The 21,069-nt window shown below is 42.7% G+C and overlaps 1 protein-coding gene across 4 annotated transcripts in view; it reads left to right on the forward strand.

The window, feature by feature from the left end:
- LOC103812707 (sodium channel protein type 5 subunit alpha-like) overlaps positions 1-21,069 on the forward strand; it is a 172,024-nt gene that overhangs the window by 82,343 nt on the left and 68,612 nt on the right. For 3 of the 4 annotated variants that reach the window (XM_050971419.1, XM_030235031.2, XM_050971420.1), the window contains one exon: positions 16,343-16,810. In XM_050971419.1, the coding sequence (XP_050827376.1) occupies positions 16,343-16,810 (468 nt within the window). Of the gene's footprint in view, positions 1-16,342; positions 16,811-18,820; positions 18,830-21,069 lie in introns of all 4 variants that reach the window. The other variant, XM_030235037.2, reaches the window with a different exon arrangement.

Genomic DNA, 21,069 nt, shown 5'->3' on the forward strand with positions numbered 1-21,069 from the left:
TTGTTTACATTTCATTTCTGAGGCCTCTCAGCTTCTCAGGAGAAAAATCCTAGCAAAAGGATTTTTCAGAAAATATGTCTGTGACAGGGTGCTAACAACGTGCCTGAATAAAAGTGACACTTCCATCACGGGCAGGACAACCCCCCAGCCTCACTGGGTGTGTGTGACACACGCTGGCCAAGCCACACTTTTACCCTCTGGTGGCCACCAGGATGTAGGATGGATCCTGCCAGCCTCTCCTGAGGGGCCACCAAGGGAAGGAGAGCCTGAAATGCACTTGCTGTCTCTGCTGCTGCTCCAGCTGGGCTGCATGAGCCAAAAAGCATCTCTTGGTGTTAAATCCACAGAGCTGCAGTGCATTAAGTGCCCCTCAGGGCTGAGTTCTGGGCTGCTGTTCCCTCACCTCTGTCCCATTCACACATCCCAGTACTACATCCATGGCACATCCAGCCCTGTTCCACAACCCATCACAAGCTGGCAAATCACTGCTGCATTCCAAGGTGGATCTTGCATTACTGGAGTCATAAACATGTAAACATGTAAGGTCTGTAACCAGGAAACTGATACCTTAAAATTTTCCTTAAAAGCAGAATATAAAGGAATTCCTCCTTTAGGATCAGTCCTAGCCTTTTTTTTTTTTTTTCCCTGCTGTCCATTCACTCAGGAAAATATTGATGACATTTTCTGAGAACACTAAGGTAGAAAGCACAACCAATTTCTAGGGTATCACACTATCCTGTAGGCAGGATTGCATAAGCATTATTGAATTAATGCATGATGCATGGAATTATGAAATACAAAGTGTAAGGTCATGCACTCAGCCCTGTTTAAATATTTATGTTATGATCCAGTAGCTTACCAACAGAAAATATTTGAGAGTATATGTATCAGTCACTGTGAACATCTACATCTGAAATAAATATATGGGGGTGCCTTTAGAGTCATATCTGGTTAATGGAGTCTGAGAAGTCATGAAATATCTTACCACCCAAAAAATCTAAATAGAACAGGCTAAATGCTCCTAAATCTACCTATTTCTATTCCTGCCATCCTAGGAGGCAAAGAGCTGTAGAAATCCCTTTGAGGCTTGATATGTTGACCCAAGAGGACCTTCTGGTCCTGTTTTTTCCTATGGTAATTTCAGTGCCTGGCAGCAGAGCTGCTCAGCAGGGTTTGGATGAGATTTGAAGTGACCACATTGGTTAAACTCATTGGAAACTTTTCTCTGTCAAATGTGCCTGAAACCTGTCTTTCTATTCTGCTTCCACATCTCAGGAAGCCTTTATGGATGTTTTTTCTGTTATAATTTGGCCCATGAGACAGGCAGAAATATGGAAATGTCACATTCTTGGGTGGAAGAGGTTTGTGCCTGCCTACATGCCTTTTCTACAATTCCATGTAGGAAAAGATCCTTAAAGAGGTGTTCTGGGAAAGTCGCACTAAAACTCCATCAGGTTAAAATCAATGGATTTTCAGACTGGTCAGGCACCAACAGAACCTCTTTAGAAGTCATTCACCCCCGTTTCCCTCTAGAACAGACAAAGTCTGTTCATAAAATGTGTTACCAGAGCTGTTCTGACAGACACACAGTTCTGCAGCTGGGCAAGAAAGAAAAAAATCAAGTTACAGGGTTTTGAGCAGCCTGGTCTACTGGAAGGTTCTGTGCCCATAGCAGAGGGGTTGCAAATAGGTGATTTTTAAGGTCCCTTTCAATCCAAAGCAGGAGATGATTCTATGAATGGGAGCAATGCAGAACTTCTTGGTGCTTCCACTTCATCCTGTTCTTTTACAAGAGTCTCCCTTCTGACCACGAGAACATTGTCCACCACCAATGCAACCTGGCTGGGAATAATGGCCTCGAAGGAGGAGAAAGGCAAGAAAGATGAAGGGTCATTTAGCACAGATCCTGGCCCGACAGATGTGCAAGGGAGAGATTTGGGACTGGGAGGATGGTTTGGGTGGGGAAGAGAAATGACTACAGCTTTATGTGAAGCTTAATCTATGAGGAGAAATTCACAGCAATTCCCTGCCCTGAATCACTTTCCTAAGTAAGAGACCCTAAGCAATATAAGGTGTCAATGGGTCCCATGTGTCTATCTAATACTTTTTTCTTTGCTTTGTTTGCTAAAGTTGCCTTTAGTTCAATGTTTAGAGTGAAGAAAACAGATAAAAAAGCCACAAAAGAGGCAGCTGTAATGTGTAGTGTGTAAATGTGTGATACAGAGCTGAGATTTGGATTGCATGGTATTCAACACGGGGGCTTTGCTTCTGTATAAACGCTTTTCTATAATTAATTACTGAGTGGCACTAATTGAGCACCACAATCTCTAATTTAGGAACATTAGAGTGAGTCTATGTGGCCACCTGAGAAAGAGAACTGGTAGCCCACCCTGTGGGAATCCATCAGCTCTATGGGAGCTGCACGGGTCTATCCCAGCTGGAATATTGTGGTCAGGGCAGAGTATGAAGAAGTTTCATAACACAGATTGAGATGTTCTTTTGCATTTGCCCTCAGTGCCAGAAAATATCCCTGAACACATTTAATTTATTAGCGTAGGAGTAGCTGTAAAGTCCTGTCTCACTCAATGCTGATGCTTCTCCATCACTGCAAATTTCTCAGCAGATCACGTCCGGGCTTGAAAGAGGCTTATGGTAATGTCAGATTTTCTCTTTGTTTAAATGAAATGGGTACAGAGAACTATCATTATCCCTTGTGGTAAAACCAGAAGTAATAGCAAAATAGCATCTTACAGGCCTGGGTAAAAGTGGATTACAGTTTTACATTTCAAGAGCTCAGACAACAAAAGCATATTAGGATGGTCAAAGGTGGTCTTCAGATGGAGATTTGTGTTTCTGCCTGACATGATAGGGCTGTCACTGAAGGAAGATCCATCAAAACCCCAGCGCTTTTAAAAGACAGGAAGCATTAAACAAGGGTATTTCAAGACTATAAAACTTTTTAAAGGGTGATGAAGGGTTGTTTTGCCCCAAAAAGTACCAGGCCTCTTGAATCTAGACAACCTTCGTCAATAAATGAATGCAAATGGAACTCTGATGACATATGATAGCATTTTCTAGGTACTTCCTTATTTTCTTTACAAATTATATACAAATATAGAATACCAAAGCCCCATTTTTGTGGGTTTTACTGTCTATCCCTAGAGAAATGTTTAACTCAAGGGTTCCAGCAAGACTTGCTGCCCTGAATCAAGTAATTATTTTTGCATTTAATGACGAACATGACTTACTCATGGGGGACACTGAAGATATCCACTGTGAGAATAAAGGTTAATCTCCTTGAAGGAAAATGTAGTATTTGTTTTGCATCTAATTATTAATATAAATGAAATGGAATTTTAAAATATTGTGTGCCTTCTAATTGCAAATCTAACTAGGTTAGATCTGCTTGCTGGAAATTAAAGCAGGTTTGAGAAGAAGGTATGACAACCGAAATTACAACATTTAGGGTTTAGGTTTTTAATTTTCAAATCACAATAAAGGTGTGCACTGTCCTCAAGCTTTACATGTTGTACTTCTGCCTCTAAGCACATACTCTCCTTGGGGTCCAATGGTTCCACTTCTTGCACAATGGAAGGAAGAGAGGATAAGATGCAACTATGTGAAACCTGTGGAAAACCAGCTTTTTTCAAGGAGCAGGGAAGCCACAGGAGATTTGAAGAGAGTCCAGGTTGTCCCAAGTCTCACATGAACGCTCCCTTCCTTCCCCTCTCTCTGCACCCCATTGCTCATGACCTGGATGCTGCTGTTCACCTTATCTGCTCTTTCAGCAGCTCCCAACATTCTGGAAATATGCATTTGTGTTTTGGTTACATCAGCTGAGAGGGCCAGCAGATAAACAGGCAGGAATAGGCACGTCAGGAGCAGTCATCGTCAGGACAGACAAAATCTGCAAAGCGGCGAGCGAAGGGCACGTGGGGCACCAGGGAGGAGAGGATTGATCAGAAACCTGCAGGAGCCATAGAGAGAGCTGGGAAATACTGGCAACAAGGGCTGGAGAGTTTGAGGGTCCAGAAGAAGCCAGGGAGCCCAAGGGATCATTAGTGAGAAGTGGAAGTGTCATTTGAGTCTGTCTCATCAGCTCGGGCGCTTATGTAAGGGAGGCGAGTTTACTTTCCCGAGTCACATGTGGCTCTGCAGGAGAGCAGCCCAGAATCCATCAATAAGCTCAGCTGGGGATACCAAGAAAGTGGTGTCAGAACAACTGTCAGCATGTCACTGCTGTCCTTCCTGCTCCTACTCATCTGGCAGTGGGAATATTTGGTGTGATGCTGCAGAGCTCAAACCTCTGAGGGAGGCAGCGAAACCCCAGCACATCTCCCAGCTTCTCCCTTCATCATTTCCATGCCAGCTACCTGAACACTCTGTGTGTCCCAAAGCAATTTTAGCTGTTTGTATTCCCCATTATCCAGCCTTTCTTGAGAAGTGCCTGGGAAGCAGAGCACTCAGGTAGTCAGTGCTTTTGGGCAAGCATCTGGCTATGTCTGCTTAAGTATTAAACATCCTCAGGGTTAAAGAAATGTCCACCAGAAACAGATGGCATCATCTGATGCTTCAAAAAAATTATTCCTGACACCAACCATCAATCAGCACAGTTGCCTGTGATGGCTCCTAGTAGAGATGGAAAGTCTCCATCCTCTTGTGGGTTACTTGAAATACAAAGTTTTGCCTGACACTCCAGGCTTTAACAGCTGTATGATTTATCAGTACCCACATAAATAGCTATAATTTATTTTATTGGTAGATATATCCCACCCCCATGTGTAACACCAGATGCTGGTGCTAAAACGTCTGGGGAAATTAATCTCACTGTATTTATGATGAGCCATCAAAGACTGCTGGGTTTCCAAAATGCCATTCTATGGTATATTGAGTGGAGTCTCTTCAAATCTGGGAGGTTTAGGGCTGCTTCCCCCCAGATATGTGAGGGAAATGCACCTGAAAATAAATAGGAGGAGTGACTACTTTCAAAACCTTCTTCTAAAAAGTAATCTGCCTCTTTCTGTCACTTCAGATTTATGAGAGTCTTTCTGCTACAGGCTCAGTTGTTTCTTCTGAAGAGTTGAGTCTTGGCACTTGGTGACTAAATCTGAGCTTGCATCTTGTGTTAGGGGACAAGTGTGTTTTCAAGGTATTACATGGTGTTTGTGTTGAATATATACTAAAATCTGCCAATTTTTTCCCTGCAATATTCATCCACAGTAAGGTAGATATTTGAAAACACAGCTAGCTCAAATCCCGGTAGGAGCTGGCATACAGAAAAGGAGTGAGTTTTTGCTTCTGATGAAGCTCAAAGGAGGCTGAAAACACAAAGTGGACTAAAGCCTTTTTTTTTTTTTCTTTAAATTTATTGGTGACATAAGGAATTCCCAAAGCAATAATCCAAAGCAGATTCATTAGTGGACTGTGACAGATTTTGGCATTTGGTGCAGATTTTCATCAGTAGAATTATAAATATTGCTTCTTGATCTATAAATGAGTCACTAGGATATATCAGAGAGAAATAAAATCTGGTAACAATGCTAGTGCTCTTCTGTAGGCATGCATATAAGGGAACACCAAACTATCTTCCATTAACATTTATGGGTGTGAGGTATCTTGGTAATATGAAGGAATAAGAATGGTAATACATCAATTCAATTGACCCAACCCCTTGGAAACCATCCTCATACATTTTGTTTTAATTGTGCTTACAAATCAAAGATATTTCTCTAAAAATATTGTTTAAGCACTGACTCCATTCTATAAACTACTGACAAGATGGAATATTTTTAATAGGATACACCAGATGTATGTTTTATGTTCTCATAGATATTTTACTTGTGAAGATTCTAGTGGATTGCTTGCTGAGATTTGGTTTTATTCCAGGGGGTCAAAGGGGAGTTAAGTTATTGTTTGGAAAACTGCAACCCTGTTGGTGTAGTAGGCATCAGTAGGGTAAACCTGCCCACTTTTTGTACTACATGTGTCCTTGGTTAGTAGTGTAAGTAGGGGTTTGTCAGTGGTTAAGTTCTTGCTAATAACTGGGTAGTTATTAAAATCTAAAAGGCACTGAGTCAAATTTAATTGGGCAAGAGTGTGCAAAGGTAGGTACAACTAAATGTGTCTCTTTTTATTAATGTCACAGTGCAAGTTGTCTGGATGTCACTGAGAGGGTAATGGCAACAGAATTATTCCTAACATGTGCTGAGGGAAAGGCAAGGTTTTAATGCTAAAATAGACCAGGTGGTACAAAATTAGTACATTATTCACTACTCCTAAACATTTTATACTTAAAAAAAAAAAAAACAACACTGCTACAAATATTTTTTTCCTTCACCAAAAATAAGCAGTGAGCTGTTCATTCTTACAGTTGCCTCTAGAAATATCTTGTTAAAAAGAATATGTGAAACAACCAGTGAGTCATGACAGACTTAACCTTCTTGGCAGGTGTATGATCTTTAAGAGACACTGGAATTTATCTTTTCATGTACAATGCACATTCATATCTGGATTTCTCCAACCAGCACATGTGTGGCAACACAGTCTGTGCCTTCCCAAGGAAAAATGCTGAATAATGCACTTGGAAAATAAATGTAGCACACAGGATCAGATGCCAATTTCCTGCCTTTTGGGGTCTTATTGAACAGTAAAAAATTCCTGCAAAAGGGTCCTGCCTTTGGTCTCCTGCTACCATTCCACATTTTTTCATCTTTCTGAAATTCCACTCATCTGTGTCTTACTGTGTTAAACTTCTCTAAATTCAATAAACTGACTGACCCACACTCACTGAAGAGACTCTCCAAAAGATATAGATCTATTCCATCAATTTTATATTATTGCAAACAATACAAGTGAAAGGAGAACCAAACCTATTGATTTTTCACCTCTCTTATATTTTTTTTGTTTCTTTGCTATTATTTAAGTCCCTTTTGTTCTATTTTCTTAGACTCCAGATTAATTTGTTAATTTTTTTTTCCTGGGCTTTTTTTGGGTCATTCTTAGCCAGAATCGTGTTTAAATTAGGTCTAACTGAATATGAACCAAATTTTCCATTTCTTTCACTATCTTCTACCTAAAATGTATTTTCTTCCATTTTGGTCAGTTCTGGCCTTCATTGCTCTAGAATCAAAGAGTGCTTTATGTTGGAAGGGACCTTAAAGATCATCTCATTCCAACCCCCTCTGCCATGGCAGGGGCACCTTCAGTATCCCAGGTTGCTCCAAGCCCCTTCCAAGCTTGCCTTGAGCACTTCCAGGGATGGAACAGTCACAACTTCTCTGGGAAACCTCTTCCAGTGTCTCATCACCCTCACAGTGTAAATTTTCTTTCTTATAACTAATCTAAATCTCTCCTTTTTCACTTTAAAGCCATTATCCCTTGTCCTATCACTCCATGCCCTTGTCCCATGTCCCTCTCCAGACCTCTTGTAACTGCTGGAACTGTAACAGGATATCTCCATGGGAATTTCAGAAGCATTAAAAAATGTGTAGAATTAGCCACAGCTGAGCCAGAGACCCAAGGGGATGGGCTGACCATTGAGGACACTCTGGGACCCAGGAGCAGGTGCTGGCAGATGAAATGGGTCACTTTTTAGGACAGCAGGGAGGTGTGTGTGTGTCAGCACCTCCCACCTTGCAGGGCTTTCATTTTGGAGATGGAACTGGCCCCTCTGCTGCTAAATCCTCCCATTTCTTTCATGAAATGTGGGGGTTTGTCCCACTTCTGAGTCATAGGGCTCCTCCAACAGAAGTCTGTGAAAGCCACAAGCCCAGCCCTGTGCTGTGAAGGCAGGAGATTCCACACTGTGCAAAATTACTGGTGGAAATCTATTTTGGAGCTTTTCTGAAAGAAGGCCTCCTGGTTGGCAGGCAGCTCTGTCACTTTGTTCTGCCCTTCCAGGAATCTGCACTTGGAAAATGCACAAAATCAGAACCTCCTTACACCTCCCAAATTCACTGCAGAGGTATCCTTTTCACATTTCAATATCCTTTTCACATTTCCCAGTTTTTAATAGGAAAGTGTGATTTTGTGAGGGAACCCAAATTATAATATTAAACCTGGAAAACTGATTAGAGAGTAAGATTTTTAAAGGCAACCATGTTCTCCCTGAAATAAAAAAAAAAGGGGGGGTAGGTAATATTAAATATTTCTTGACTCTCTGATCTAATTTTCTAGTCTCTGGGCCTACCCTCATAGTGATTTTTCTTTGTTGTAATATATTGGCCACAGGGAGCCATTACTGTGCCCATTATCACTGGTTTTCTTTTAATTTTACTGTGTTTCCATGTGGGTTTTTTGATCCTTTTGGTTCTCTGTGGCTTACCTTTCCCCAGCTGTTTTCTGCCATGTGTGAATGAGAATTCCCTTTCTCTTGATGTCCCTTCCTGAGTGCCCAAGGGACACAATGGCCTTGAGATGTCTCAGGGCAAAACTTAGCACAGTCCTTGGTCCCAACTGAGTGTCCCCCTCTCTGTGGAGGTGTAGGATCTGAGTTGTAAAAGGATGACTCCAGGGATCCCACTCTGCCTGGGCTGGGCAGTGTCCTCCCCATGAGCCCCCTAGGGTTAGGTTTGGTCTTCAGGTAGAAACTGCAGAGCTGAAGCATCCAAAATTAGAGGGGTTTTTTGTTGTGTAATTGGTAGAGCAGCAGCTATTTGCATGCAGCCAGTGAAATTATTCCAGGTAATGCAGGTGTTTCTCACTGATCATCACTCCTTGCTGGGAGCAGCAATAGCAAAGACTCCCAGACTGTGCAGTCTGTCTTGCTCCCTGATTGTCCTGACATCCCCCTCAGCAGGACAGCCAAGCACTTTTGTTGACTTAGCAGAAGGGTAATTGTCTCTTGGGTTGCAAACAATCAACTTTCCATAGTTTCCCTGATGGTTTTGGGGTACCTTGAGCCTTGAACATCACAAACACAGCTGGTTTTGCTGGGAAAAGTTTTCGACTGGACTTGTCCCACAGCACGTTTTGTCTGTCTAGACAGTGCTTTGAGAAGTCCACAGCAGCTCTATGGAGCCCTTGCTACTCTGGTGAATTAATGTTGTTTTGGTATCTGATGAAAAACCTGCAGAAACATGTTTATTTTTATGCTGTGGCTCTAGCAGTGGGATGAATTTATCTGACTCCACTCACCCTCTCTTCCTCTTCACATATAACATTTGGAGACTTGGAATTTTAGAAATTTCAAGAAAACACTTGGTTTCCAAAGACTCATCTTCTAATACTTCTAAGGAACATACTTAGAGAAAAAATAATGCTGAAAGTCATCAGCTACAAAAGAAATCCAAATTCAATAATTCTTGACCAGATTTGGAGTGGTACAATTTGTCTGCACAGTGGTGAATATGCACGTAGGTGAATAACAAATTAAAAAGTCTTGGAAACACGAGGCAACCACCAGGTTGTGGTAAGAGGTGTCACAGGTTGCCTCAGATTGATGATTCCAGGACTGTGTTTCCATTGACAAGGACACAGGCACCTTGTTCTTCCAGCTTGTGGGATGCTGCAGGACCTGGGGATGAGGAAAGGCAGAGGTTGGTCCTTCCTGTGCAAAGTGAAGTGAGCAGGACTGAGGAATCTGCCCCATTGATTATAGAGACCCCTTTAAACTCTGAAGTGAGAAATTGGGTGATCATTCCCCACCCCATCAAACACAGGTGAGCACAGCTGCCCTCCAGCATCCCTTCCCTGCCCTGCACTGCTCAAACAGCTGCCCCAGACACACCAAAACTGCAGGGAAACATAAAGTTCAGTCCCTGGAGAGAAGAATTGTTGGTAAAACCCCCAGCTTTATTGTAAATACCACAAAAACAATCAGAACAGGGGGAACACCCTCAACTCACCCCATTCCTGAAGATGGCTGAAGCTGTATCAGCCTCCCTACTTATTCTTCATAGGACAGTGGTAAAATTAAGCATTGTTCTCTCCTTTTTCTGAGTAAATAGAAATCATTCACATGAAATCTCTGAAATTACAGCCACTTTTTTGCATATGAAATAATTATTCTTACCCTATTACTTAGATTTGTTATTTCCTAAGAACATCCCCTCTCATTGCCATCATGAAGTAGTTCAGAGATTTTACTTGGGAAATAGACTGTATTGGCTGTGTAGTTCCTATTAAAATTCATTTTCTTATATTTAAACAGACAAACCAGTTATTTCACCTAAGAGACTAATACAGACTTGATGAGAAAAAATTCCTGTTGGAAGAATTGGTGTTATAGTGGCACTACAGTGTCCCACAACCCTCCCACCTGCAGCTGCTGTCCTGCTTGTTGGTCCAAACACTTTCCACTCGGGAGCTTGTGTGGCTGCAAGGCAAGAAATTCATATCCCCGTTTCCATGAGCTTTCCTAGCTGGTCCTGGGCAAGAAAAATGAAGGAGATTGATGGTGTCCAACCTCTGCTCTCCCTCACTTGCCCCAGGCCACAGGGACCTCTTGCCAATCTTGTGGTATCATGATCATTTTGACAGCGGGAAACTAAGATATCAGAAGAATGGGATTATGAGATTGACTGCAGGATAAAGGGAAACTGGGCTGGGAGGATATAAGCTTCTTATCCAAGCACAAATAGCTGAAAGAATAGGAAGGGAATATAGAAAATAAGTGGTCATGTAAATTGCTTTTTGCAGGAATGCTCTCTCTTAGTAGACTTTGCCCTGGGATGGAAACATACAAAGGATTGGAAAATACACTTCCAAGGAAGGAAATAATCCTCCAGAGAGACTGACTACATTACTGACCCATTACTGCAGATCTCTAACTTAGATCTAACACTTAGTGCAATGAAATCCCCTTTCTGAGCAGTTTTTCTTTGCAGCTTAGTGGATTCTGCTGCAGTAAACAAAAAATAATAATTGGCACCTATTTTGTTAGACTTGCTAGAAGGTCTCCAAAGAACAAACTGCATCTCTCCCATCTGTGCTAGCCAAAGAACAGTGCAGATGTCCACTGCCATCCATGAACAGGAAGGAAGAAAATCAGATATTTTCACTGGTCAGAGAGTGCCTGAAGAGCTTCTTGGCTGGTCTGTATCTACCAGGCACTGCAGGTGTATGGGCTCTGTTTTATCCACAGTAAAAAAGTATCAAATGAGTAGCTGAAAAAAAGTGTTAAATGAGTAGCTGGTGATCCTGGCAGGTACTTCACATGCACTGTCTGGCCTTTCCTATGCAGCTGAGTGACAGAAGTGACAATGAACTGCCACAGGGTTACAATTTGGATTTATGGCTTCCTTTTTGCATGGCAGATTTCACTGATAGGGGTATTTTCCACTCTGGACCCTGTTGTTACAGCAAAACCTGCTTGGCTGGCTCCTAGGAGATTTCTCTTCCCCAGGGAAGCAAGGTGTAAAATCCCTTCCCCTCCTCCTGGGGGACACCAGTGAGGGTCCAGGGCAGTGAATGCAGGGCTGAGTCAATTCACAGGAGCTCAGGAGCCCTGCACACTCTCTGGCTGAATGACAGATGGAAGGTTAAATACATAAAGATTTATATTGTCCCACTTTTGCCAAATCAAGGCAAACAAAAAGGTGGAAAGAAAAGGAAGAAGCAGTCTCATGCTTTTGTTCCAAAAGTGTTCTAACTTCAGCAGCAGCACTTGCAGATCTATTTCAAACTGGATTTGATGAGAAGGTGTCATCTGAATAGAAGCTGTCTGATTTTGCCCTGTGTTGACACAACAGGAGATGATGGAGCTGAGATACTCAGACTGCAGCCTACCACAGCAGCATATGTGGCTCCCTGCCTAGAGCTTTCTGGGGAGGATGGTGCTTCCAGCAGCCTGTTTGCCCCCCATGGATGGGGAGCTTGGAATCAGCCTCACAGCTCCAGGCTCCTGTGCTTTTCACTTTCTGCCAGCTCAGAATTGGTGCAGCATCTGCACTGGGCCTGGCTTGTCACCCTGTGCTGCTGCTTGGGGTGGGGCTGGAGCACCCTGAGCTCCCCTGTGCCCTGGGGAAGGCTGTCTGGTTGTAAAGGCTGGTCACCTCTGTCCTGGAGTGGGATTGTCGCCAAGATGGGCTGCTGGGTGTGATGATGGACAGTGCTGTTTCTCAAATTATTTAGTTTTAGATTGGCCTGCAGAGAGCTGGACCTGATGATTCTATGGGTCTTTCCAGCTTGAGATGCTCTGTGATTCTGTGTGGCTTATTTGACCTGCATCTACCTTTACTCCAGCTCTGAGTACAAAATCCAAGCTTGCTTAGTCTTTGGTGGGCACTGCTGAGCTCCTTAACATCCCTTGGGATGCCAGACAGTCTCCATTGTCTGCAGACATCCTGGGAAAACTGCAGCTTAAGCACCTCAGGGAGGCACCTGACATGGAGCTGGATTAATCTGATAATTTGTGCCTCATACTGGCACAACCAGAGTCACGAGCTTTGGAAAAGGCATTAGAAGTGAGAAGGTCAACGAAAGCATGCTGGATTATCATTAGGCTAAAAGCTTAACATAATTATACTAAAAGAATTTGGGGTTCTTTGAGTGCATCTGTCATGTGATTCCCAACCTCAAAGACCAAAAAAGCCACCTGCTTTCGCAGCCTGGCTGCTCAGTGTCACTGGAAAGCAGATTTCTTTGCAAGGGGATCCATGTGGACACACAAATCTGCCATTGCTTTTGGAAACTGAGGTAATCTTTAGTTTGCTTTTACTTAAACTGAAAGCACTGTGTTAGCAGCCAGCAGGACTGGGTATTATTAGTAACCTTTTACAGGAAATGTGGTGTGTCATGGGTTAGGCATATATTTTTATTCTGGAAAATGCAGTGTACAGTAAAATGTGGGAATAAGTAAACATAAAGTGCTTATTCAGCAGTTCATTCTGTTTGAATGCCCAGCCATGCAACTCTGAGGTTACCTGCTCATGAAGGAAGCAGGGAATGATATTTGAGATTTATTTTTGGCTAAAAGCATGAAGTGCAAATGGTTCTTTGTGCAAAATCTCAGCTGCATTTCTGGGAAGAATATAAGATTGCTTTAATAATCTGTGGTAAATAACAATACTGAGGATGCTACATGCACCTGCAGGTGTATTTAGACAAACATATCTAAAGTATATATGTAGCTTGACGTCTGAAATGAATACAGAAGAGTGAGACAAGGTGTTTCAAACCTTTGGTGAACAGCAGAGTTAATGAAGGATGAAATTCAGCTTCAGATAAGAAAATTCCTGTGCACACAAGGAGATTTTCATGTATGGAGGTGTCTGGGCTACCACTACTCTGCAGAGGTCTGGGGCTTGGCTCAGTTTTGCCTGAGGACCTCTGGGGATACTGCAAGGTGTCCATCCTGGCCTCCAGCTGGACACAGATCTCCCAGAACAGCTTTTTGATATTTTTTTGTCCTTCTGGGAAATTGCCTGAGGGTGACTTGGGCATGGAAGGGTCAGATGGCACTGGCCATATTGGCAGATGCACGTAGCACTGGCATGGTCACCTGTGTTTGGTCAGTCTCTGTTGTCCACAAGATGAATTTCTGATTGAAATGAGGCTTAGATGCACCATTAAGCCCTCAGGGTTTGGTGTTTGAGGCTGGAAGCAGCTGCCATCCTTGATGAAGAATTCAGTGCCCTAAATTTGGCCAGTCTGTCTCTTCCTGCAACACCTGGGCTGCCCAGGTTAGATGGTAGCTGGAGGTCACAGACCTCCTGCAGGTCTGGTGCAGATATCTCAGATACCCTCCAGCATCAGCAGACACCTCTGTTAAGGTAATTGAATTGAATCCAGGAGATTTTTTTTATTCTGGATTCCTTTATCCCCTCCCTTCCTCCAGCTGCTCCCTCTCACATACACCCGTGATTGTTTTCAGGACCCTTGTAGCAGTGTGGTTATCTCTGAGATCTCATCCTGCTGTCCAGCTGGGTTGAAAATGGCCAAAGGGGATCTATCAGTGCCTCCTTCCCTGATGGGCTCCCACCTGCTTGGCTGCACATCCACTGCTCTGGTTTCACACAGCATCAGCTGCAATACCTGCAGGTGGGGTGGGAAAGGAAAAATTGATTCCCACCAAGCCACCCCAGGGATGAGGAGACCCACACAAGCTCTCAGTGTGGTGGACCAGCTAAGAAACAATCAGCTTTACTCTCACTTTACTTTAAAGCAGGGCAGTGCTGGGGCAGCAATGCTTTATTCAGTGGTTCATAATGGATGGGGGCATCTGCTTGTGCCACCAACTGCTTTTGTTTTCAGTCACAGTGATTGCAAAGGGTGCTTTACAAAACAGCACTGACAGGGCACTTCAAACACAGTGCCATCAGAGTGATTAGGACCAGGTTTTCAGAATTCTATCCCATGTATTCTGAATATTTGAAATAGGAGGGAACAGGGTAAGGGGATGATAGCAAAAAGATTGTGGTTCTTTGGTAAGGCCCAGTTAAATAGAAGTACTTTTCATGCTGTTTATGTTGGTCTAGCAGGTCTTATCAACTTAAAGTGCTATCAGAAAGAGAGAAGTTATGGGGCTTACAGGAATTTCTGGTAGCATTAAGAGATCACAGAGAAAATACCTGCTCAAAGTCCATTTTATTGCTGTAAATGGCAGGAGTGCTGCAGCACCGACCTCTCCTTGCCAGTACCCAGAGCTGTCACCCACCCACTTGGCACAGGCAGCAGTTGAGTTGATACCAGGCAATTTGGGATTGGTTTGTTTTGGGGTAAATATATTTTAGCAGATATTGGTTTGAGTCACCTTTGCCCTGTTCCTGTCATCCCAAGCATCCACCTCCAGTGTGAACTTTTTGCCCTGGTAAATCCAGCACAAAAGCTGTAATTTATTTCTTCTCAGACCATGAGCAGCTGTAATGTTCAATGCACAGCAACTGGTGACCAGCCTATGAGATATATTACTGAACATGGCCCTGGACAAGAAGCTGGTTTTATTTATTGGATATAATGGTATTTATTTGGGGCAGAGGTGTAAAAAGAGGTTTAAACATCATCAAATATATCACTTAAACACCTAGCTGTGTCTAATCTTGCCACATTCCGCCAGCAAAAGTAGAGAGTTCTGAAATTGCAAGAACAAGAGGAAGGCAACACACAATCTCAAGTTCAGTTTGGATCCTTTCATAGACCTGTGAAAATCTTCAAATAGTTGTTGTTTTTTTTTCCTGACTAGTAACAGCATTTTCAGGACCAAGCCTGCTTTGGGAGTGAGTCTTGCTCAGATTTGGCCACAGTAATCTGGTTGTGATGGCTTGTTTTAGCCTGGAGGGAGAAGGTTTTGAAGCTATATGACCTCAGAGGTGTTTATTCACAGTCACAATAGATTTCCTTCATAGCCCAGAGGATATTTAAAACAAGACTGTCTGTGAAAATGCATACAAATGTTTAGAAAAGTTTCCAAATGTACAGTGTGGTTGAAGTGCCTTGCCTATGTACATCATTGTCATAGAATCATAGAATAATTTGGGATGGAAGGAACCTTCAGAGGGCACCTATTGCAGTGATCAGGGACGTTTTTAACTAGGTCAGGTTTTTCAGAGCCCCATCCAACCTGACTTTGAATGCTTCCAGTGATAGGAACCTGTACCTCACCATCCTCATCTTCAAAAATTTCTTCCATAAATCTAGTCTGAGACTGCCCTCTTTTAGTTTAAGCCATTTCCCCTTGTCCTATTACAACAATCTTAAAAGAAAGTTTGTCCCCATTTTTCCTATAGACCCTGTTTCAGAACTGAAAGGCTGCAGTGAGATCTTTGCAGAACTTTTGGGTTTTTTTGTATTCTATTTCTGAGCTTTACATTTTATTTTCCATGTTTTGGGGTGTTGGGGGTGGAGAGGGAGGAAGGGAATGTCAGTGTGTTTTATTGTCCATGCTAATCTTTTGCACCTGAGGTCAATGTGTTTGAAAATGCCTGCAGATTCCTTTTCCTGCTGAAACCACCTGTAATTAGAGGAATTTCCATGATGGGGCTACAGTGCCACAGATGAGATGAAACTCAGATCTTCCTGTTTCCATGACCAAAGATGTCACATTTGAGATGGTCACAATACAAAGCAACACACTCCATTTTCAGAAGGCTTCAAACCTGTTTTTATTGTCGCATGCATGCTTTTTATACATTCTTACAAAACTCACAAGTTTACACTTTACTCATTGGTCACGAAGGACAAAGTGCTCATTGGAACAGGCAGTTCCAGGTTTCTCTTATTTATCCTCCTTTCATTCTTGGTTTCTATGTCAACGACCTTGGTAGAAAATTCTTGCAGGGGTAAACACGGATCCTCTTACCAAACTACTCTGGCTCACAGAAGTCACTGTAAAACCTCTTACACACACACACACATGCCCTCCACATTAAAATTAACAATTTCCTTTTAACTTTACTCTTCCCAGGTGCTCAACCTGTTCCTTGCCTTGCTGCTGAGCTCCTTCAGTGCCGACAACCTCTCGGCCCCGGACGAGGACGGCGAGATGAACAACCTGCAGCTCGCCTTCGCCCGCATCAACAGGGGCCTGCAGTACGCCAAAAAAGCCGCCTGGAACTTCTGCTGCCACGTCCTCAGGCACCCCAAGACCACAGCTGAGAAGAAGGCCATGATGAAACTCGCTGCCCAGAACTCAGGAGCCCTCAACAACTGCGTGAACAGCCACGCCACCGCCGAGCTCGGCAAAGACGCGGAGAGCCACAAGGAGAATCGTGCTGAGGATGGGGTCAATAAAAATGGAGAGAAACACCCAGCAATTACAGATGATGATTTTATGACCAATCCTGACCTGTCCATTTGTGTTCCTATTGCTGTGGGTGAGTCGGATATCGAGGAGGAGGATGAGGAGCAGAGCACCTTTACGGAAATGGAGCAGGTAGGCAATGCAAATATTTGTTAATTTCATCTTATTAAATGCCCTCTGTTCCCACCCTTGGTCTGGATCCATGGCTAGGGATCCAAATGGTCCTAGGCCTAATCCTGCCTTTGATATGCTGCTAACTTCAGAAGAAGTTACAGATGCATATCCAGGAGCAAAATTCAGTTTCCAACAAGAGAAATTTCCTTTGTATTCTTTGCGCTTGTCTAGATTAATTCTTCTAACCAGAGCAATTAAATCCTTTCTTACACAGCAGACTGGTTGTTTTGCCTTTCAGCTGAATCATGGGAATGCTACAGAGCAAATCTTAGGTTAGTGGAGGATTTTTCCTCAAAATGGGCTCTGTCTTGGTTTGATTTGTGCAACAAGAATTGAGGGCCAGGTAGTTCTCTTTAAAATACAATAAGACAGAGGATGATATGACAAGGCACCAGAGAAAGAGAGAAGATGTGTTATCATTTGTATTCTGACAAGAGAAAGTTACTTGCCTGCTCTTTGGTGTGACATGGCAGATTTCCCTTTTTTTTCCAGAGCACTCAGTAGTAAAGGCTGAAAAATCCTGTGCAGTGTATGAAATGAAGAAACATCTTCAGGGGAATGCTTTTCTTTGTCTCCTTCTCCCCCTCTCCCTTTTCTACCAGCTTTATCTCTTGGCTCCACACACCATATCTAGTTAATGTTTTCCAGAACCTCCAGCCTTGATCCAGCACCTTCTGACACTGGCTGAAACCAATGGAGTTCAGCAGGCACTGGATCAAAGCTCCTGCTTCAGATCCAGCAGTCAGGAGGGATCCTCCATCTCATGGCTGAGGGGAAGAAAGTCTGAAAAGAGTTGCTAGAGAAGGAAGGACTGTCATAAAAAAGCTCCAAGGAAGGACTCTGTGTCAGGAGCTGGGCACAAATCAGCTGCTTAAGGTTAATTTCTGCTGCTGTGTTGTGGAAATCTCTTCAGTGTCAGTGCATCACCAAAAAGTCTTTCACAGTGATCATCTCACTGGGGAGTGGAACAGCAAGAGGTCAGAAAACTTAATCACAAGCTCCCCTGTCCAAATAGAAAACCTAGGTAACAAAAAGACAAGTCTGAAATTTTTGGTAAACACTTTTAGGGTGGGTTTTTTGTGTCTGTTTAGGGACTATTTTATTGAAATGATCTGTGGATCAGTGTGCTAGAATGAATAATATCTAGTTTTTCTCTTTGAAGTCCTTCTCTATTCCCTGGCTGTATTTGAACCAACAAGCAGAGAACATTTGAAAAGTGAGATGGGGATGCAGCAGATGAAGACGAGAATTGGAAAAAAAAGAAGTAAATTTAATTAATTGAGATGAAGAGTGTTTAATATGAAAGAAAATAAAGATATAGTACTTATAGTGGAACTAGAATATGCAAAACAAGTGATGCTCAAGGCATTTGCTCACCACTTGTTGATCAATGCCCAGGCAGTTCCCAAGCAGGGGCCCCTGGTCAGCTTTCCCCCCAGTTTATATACTGAGCATTTATTCTCATTCTCAATCCAAAACACAGCCCTGTACCAGCTACTAGGAAAAAAAGTAACTTTATCCCAGTTTAAACCAGGGCTGTTCCTTAGTATCAAGTGAGCTGTAAATATTGCCTAGTGAATATGTGAATAGTAGTGTATAAATATGTTTAATTATCTAATTCTGGGTTTGGTAATTTTTTTTTCTTTTTGGTCTTTAAAGGTGCCCACACCTTTCTGCTATGCCTGACAGATGGTAACAATCTCAAGCACTCTCAGATTTTTTTTTCCTTCACACTGAAGGCAAGAGCTTGTTGAAATTTTGAGCTCTGGAAGTGTGTGCCTGTGCATGCTCAGGGGTGGGTGTTGCACCTCTGTGTCATTCCTCTCTCAAGATAAATAGTAACATTCACAATTGCAAGATAAATCCCAGCATAGGACATGGAGGGCTTGGGATTTTCATGTCTTAATGTGCTTTAAATTGTAGAAATGTAGATTTCACTTTAGCTACATTATGTGTGTAAATTAGTAGAAGAAACAGGTTATCATCATTTTATATTGTAAATGTGGAATTAGAGCTTTAGCAAGATCTGTTAGAGTCATGAGAGAAAGAGCTGACGTAGAAAGAAAAAGAGGCATTTCACTGAAACAATATTATGGATAAAAGTTGATTTGGAAATATTAAGAAAACTCCTCATAGTTTCATTAATATTGGAACATCCTCACATGCAATAGAAACATTGGGGATTCAGAGTGAAACAAAACAGGGGGAAACAAAACCCAGTAGGAGAAGGAAACCAAGGTTCTGCTTTCCCACTGTATCTTTTAATGAAATTCTCAACAAACATTAGAGGAACATTGTCACATTACCACGAGATATTTGGATTGCAGTGAAATAATGTGGTTCACTGCTGGCATGTGCATTAAGCAGAAGGCATGGAGTTGAGAAATGAATTAATTAGCTTTGTCACTAGTGCTTTCCAGGCTTGGACAAACAGCTGCTGCAGGTCACTGCTGTTCCCCTGTGCAGAGCCCTGATCAATGGTTTGCAGTTTTTATCTGCAGGTCTGTGGGGTCTACTGCAGAAAAAGTCCAAATAAGCAGAGAGTTCATATATCCAGAAAGCAATTTTAACAAATTACTAGAGGGGAAAATGTGTGTGTACAAGGCTGTTCCAACTCAAAAACTCAAAATACATTGGCATAATAAATAAACAAAAATAGGAAGAAGCTTAACAGCAGAAATTATAATTGTGTGATGAGCTTTGCATTTGCTTTTCTGCAAAACCCTAATAAATTTGCACAGCTGTAAATATCCCTAAAAAGAGCAGAGCCATGAGAAAGCAGATGCCAACAAATTGAAAGATCTGTCATTTTTACTGATGCCCATTCCAAAGATGGATGATCTCTGGACTCAGAGAAAAATTCTCTTGATCAACATGTGGGTTACTGCAGGAGAAAGTATTGTATCTGAAGGCTGATATGAAATCCCAATTCCCTGGATATTGAGTTGTGGGACCTTACAGTGGGCTGACCCTTTTACCAAGGACATCCCTGTGGGACTGTGGGGAATAAATTTCTCACTCACAGCCAGAAGTTTTAATCCTGCAAGCCCCAGCTCCATGGGTGTCCTTACCTCCTCCCCTCCAGGATGTCCAGGATAACAAGATTAGAGATCCCAAAGGAAGAACAACATGAACAAGAGCAAAATTTACATGATTGCACTGAGAGGGCACAATTAGGGTGAAGTATCATTTTGTGCAGAGGGCATCATGCAGAAACCAAACAAGAAATACCAAGGGTATGCTAAACATTCAAATCTATTCCAACTTTCCCCTAATTACAATCCATATTTTTACATATTTCAATATTTTAGTATGTACAAAGGGAATGTGTATGTACATTTATTTCTGAGGAGAAGACAATGTACCCTGCTTCCCTTTAAAGTTGTTGGCTGACCTGGAATTGAGCAGCCCTTTGGCAGCACTGCCAGAATGCATTTTCCTCCTCCTGCAAGTGGATTTTGGTGCAGGAGCATGGAAGAGGAGGTGACAGGAGATGCATAAAAAGGGATAATGTGGATGAATGCCTCTGCAGTGCACAGCTGGAAAACCTACACAACTCTTCCACACCCTTTACACATTCTCTGTCATTTGAAGATCCCAGCCCAGATATCCTGTGCTTCCATCAGTCTGACTTGTCCAGTCTAAAAGAGAGAGGCTAAAGGGATGCTGGTCTCAGGCAGAACCACAAAGTTATTGATCTCAGTGGGGTGTTTTAGGGTGAGGATCATCTCAGCTTACAGCTCCTGTACCAGAAAGGGTACTTCCCAGCTTCTTCCCAGAAAATCACAGAACTACTCTAAAATTCTGGCTATGAGAAATGGGCCCCAGAGCATTGCACACAGCAGCTTGAAATTTCAGATGAAGAGGAAACCTTCTGTGACTGCCCATTTTCCTCTGAGTAATGGAAATGTCTAAGTTTAAATTTCAGCTGCCATTTCTATTATCAAAGCTTGCACTGGCAGCAGCCATCCTCCTGAAAGCTGCCAATCTGTGGCACTGTCATTGAGAGGGTTTTGAAGGAGTGAGCCCATCTGATGGCTCCCAAATCTCCTTTGATTACTGAGATGCAAGTGAGATGCTCTGCCTGCTCAGAGAACCAGGGTACCTGTACCTGTAGCCCACACATCCCACAGTGAAAGGATCCAAAATGAGAACAGAACAATGAAAGCACGGGCACAAGAAATGGGGAGTGAGGCTGAGAAAGAGCTGCCTTGAGC

The sequence above is a fragment of the Serinus canaria genome, chromosome 2 (genome assembly GCF_022539315.1).
Source record: "Serinus canaria isolate serCan28SL12 chromosome 2, serCan2020, whole genome shotgun sequence".
NCBI classification, from domain to species: Eukaryota; Metazoa; Chordata; class Aves; order Passeriformes; family Fringillidae; genus Serinus; species Serinus canaria.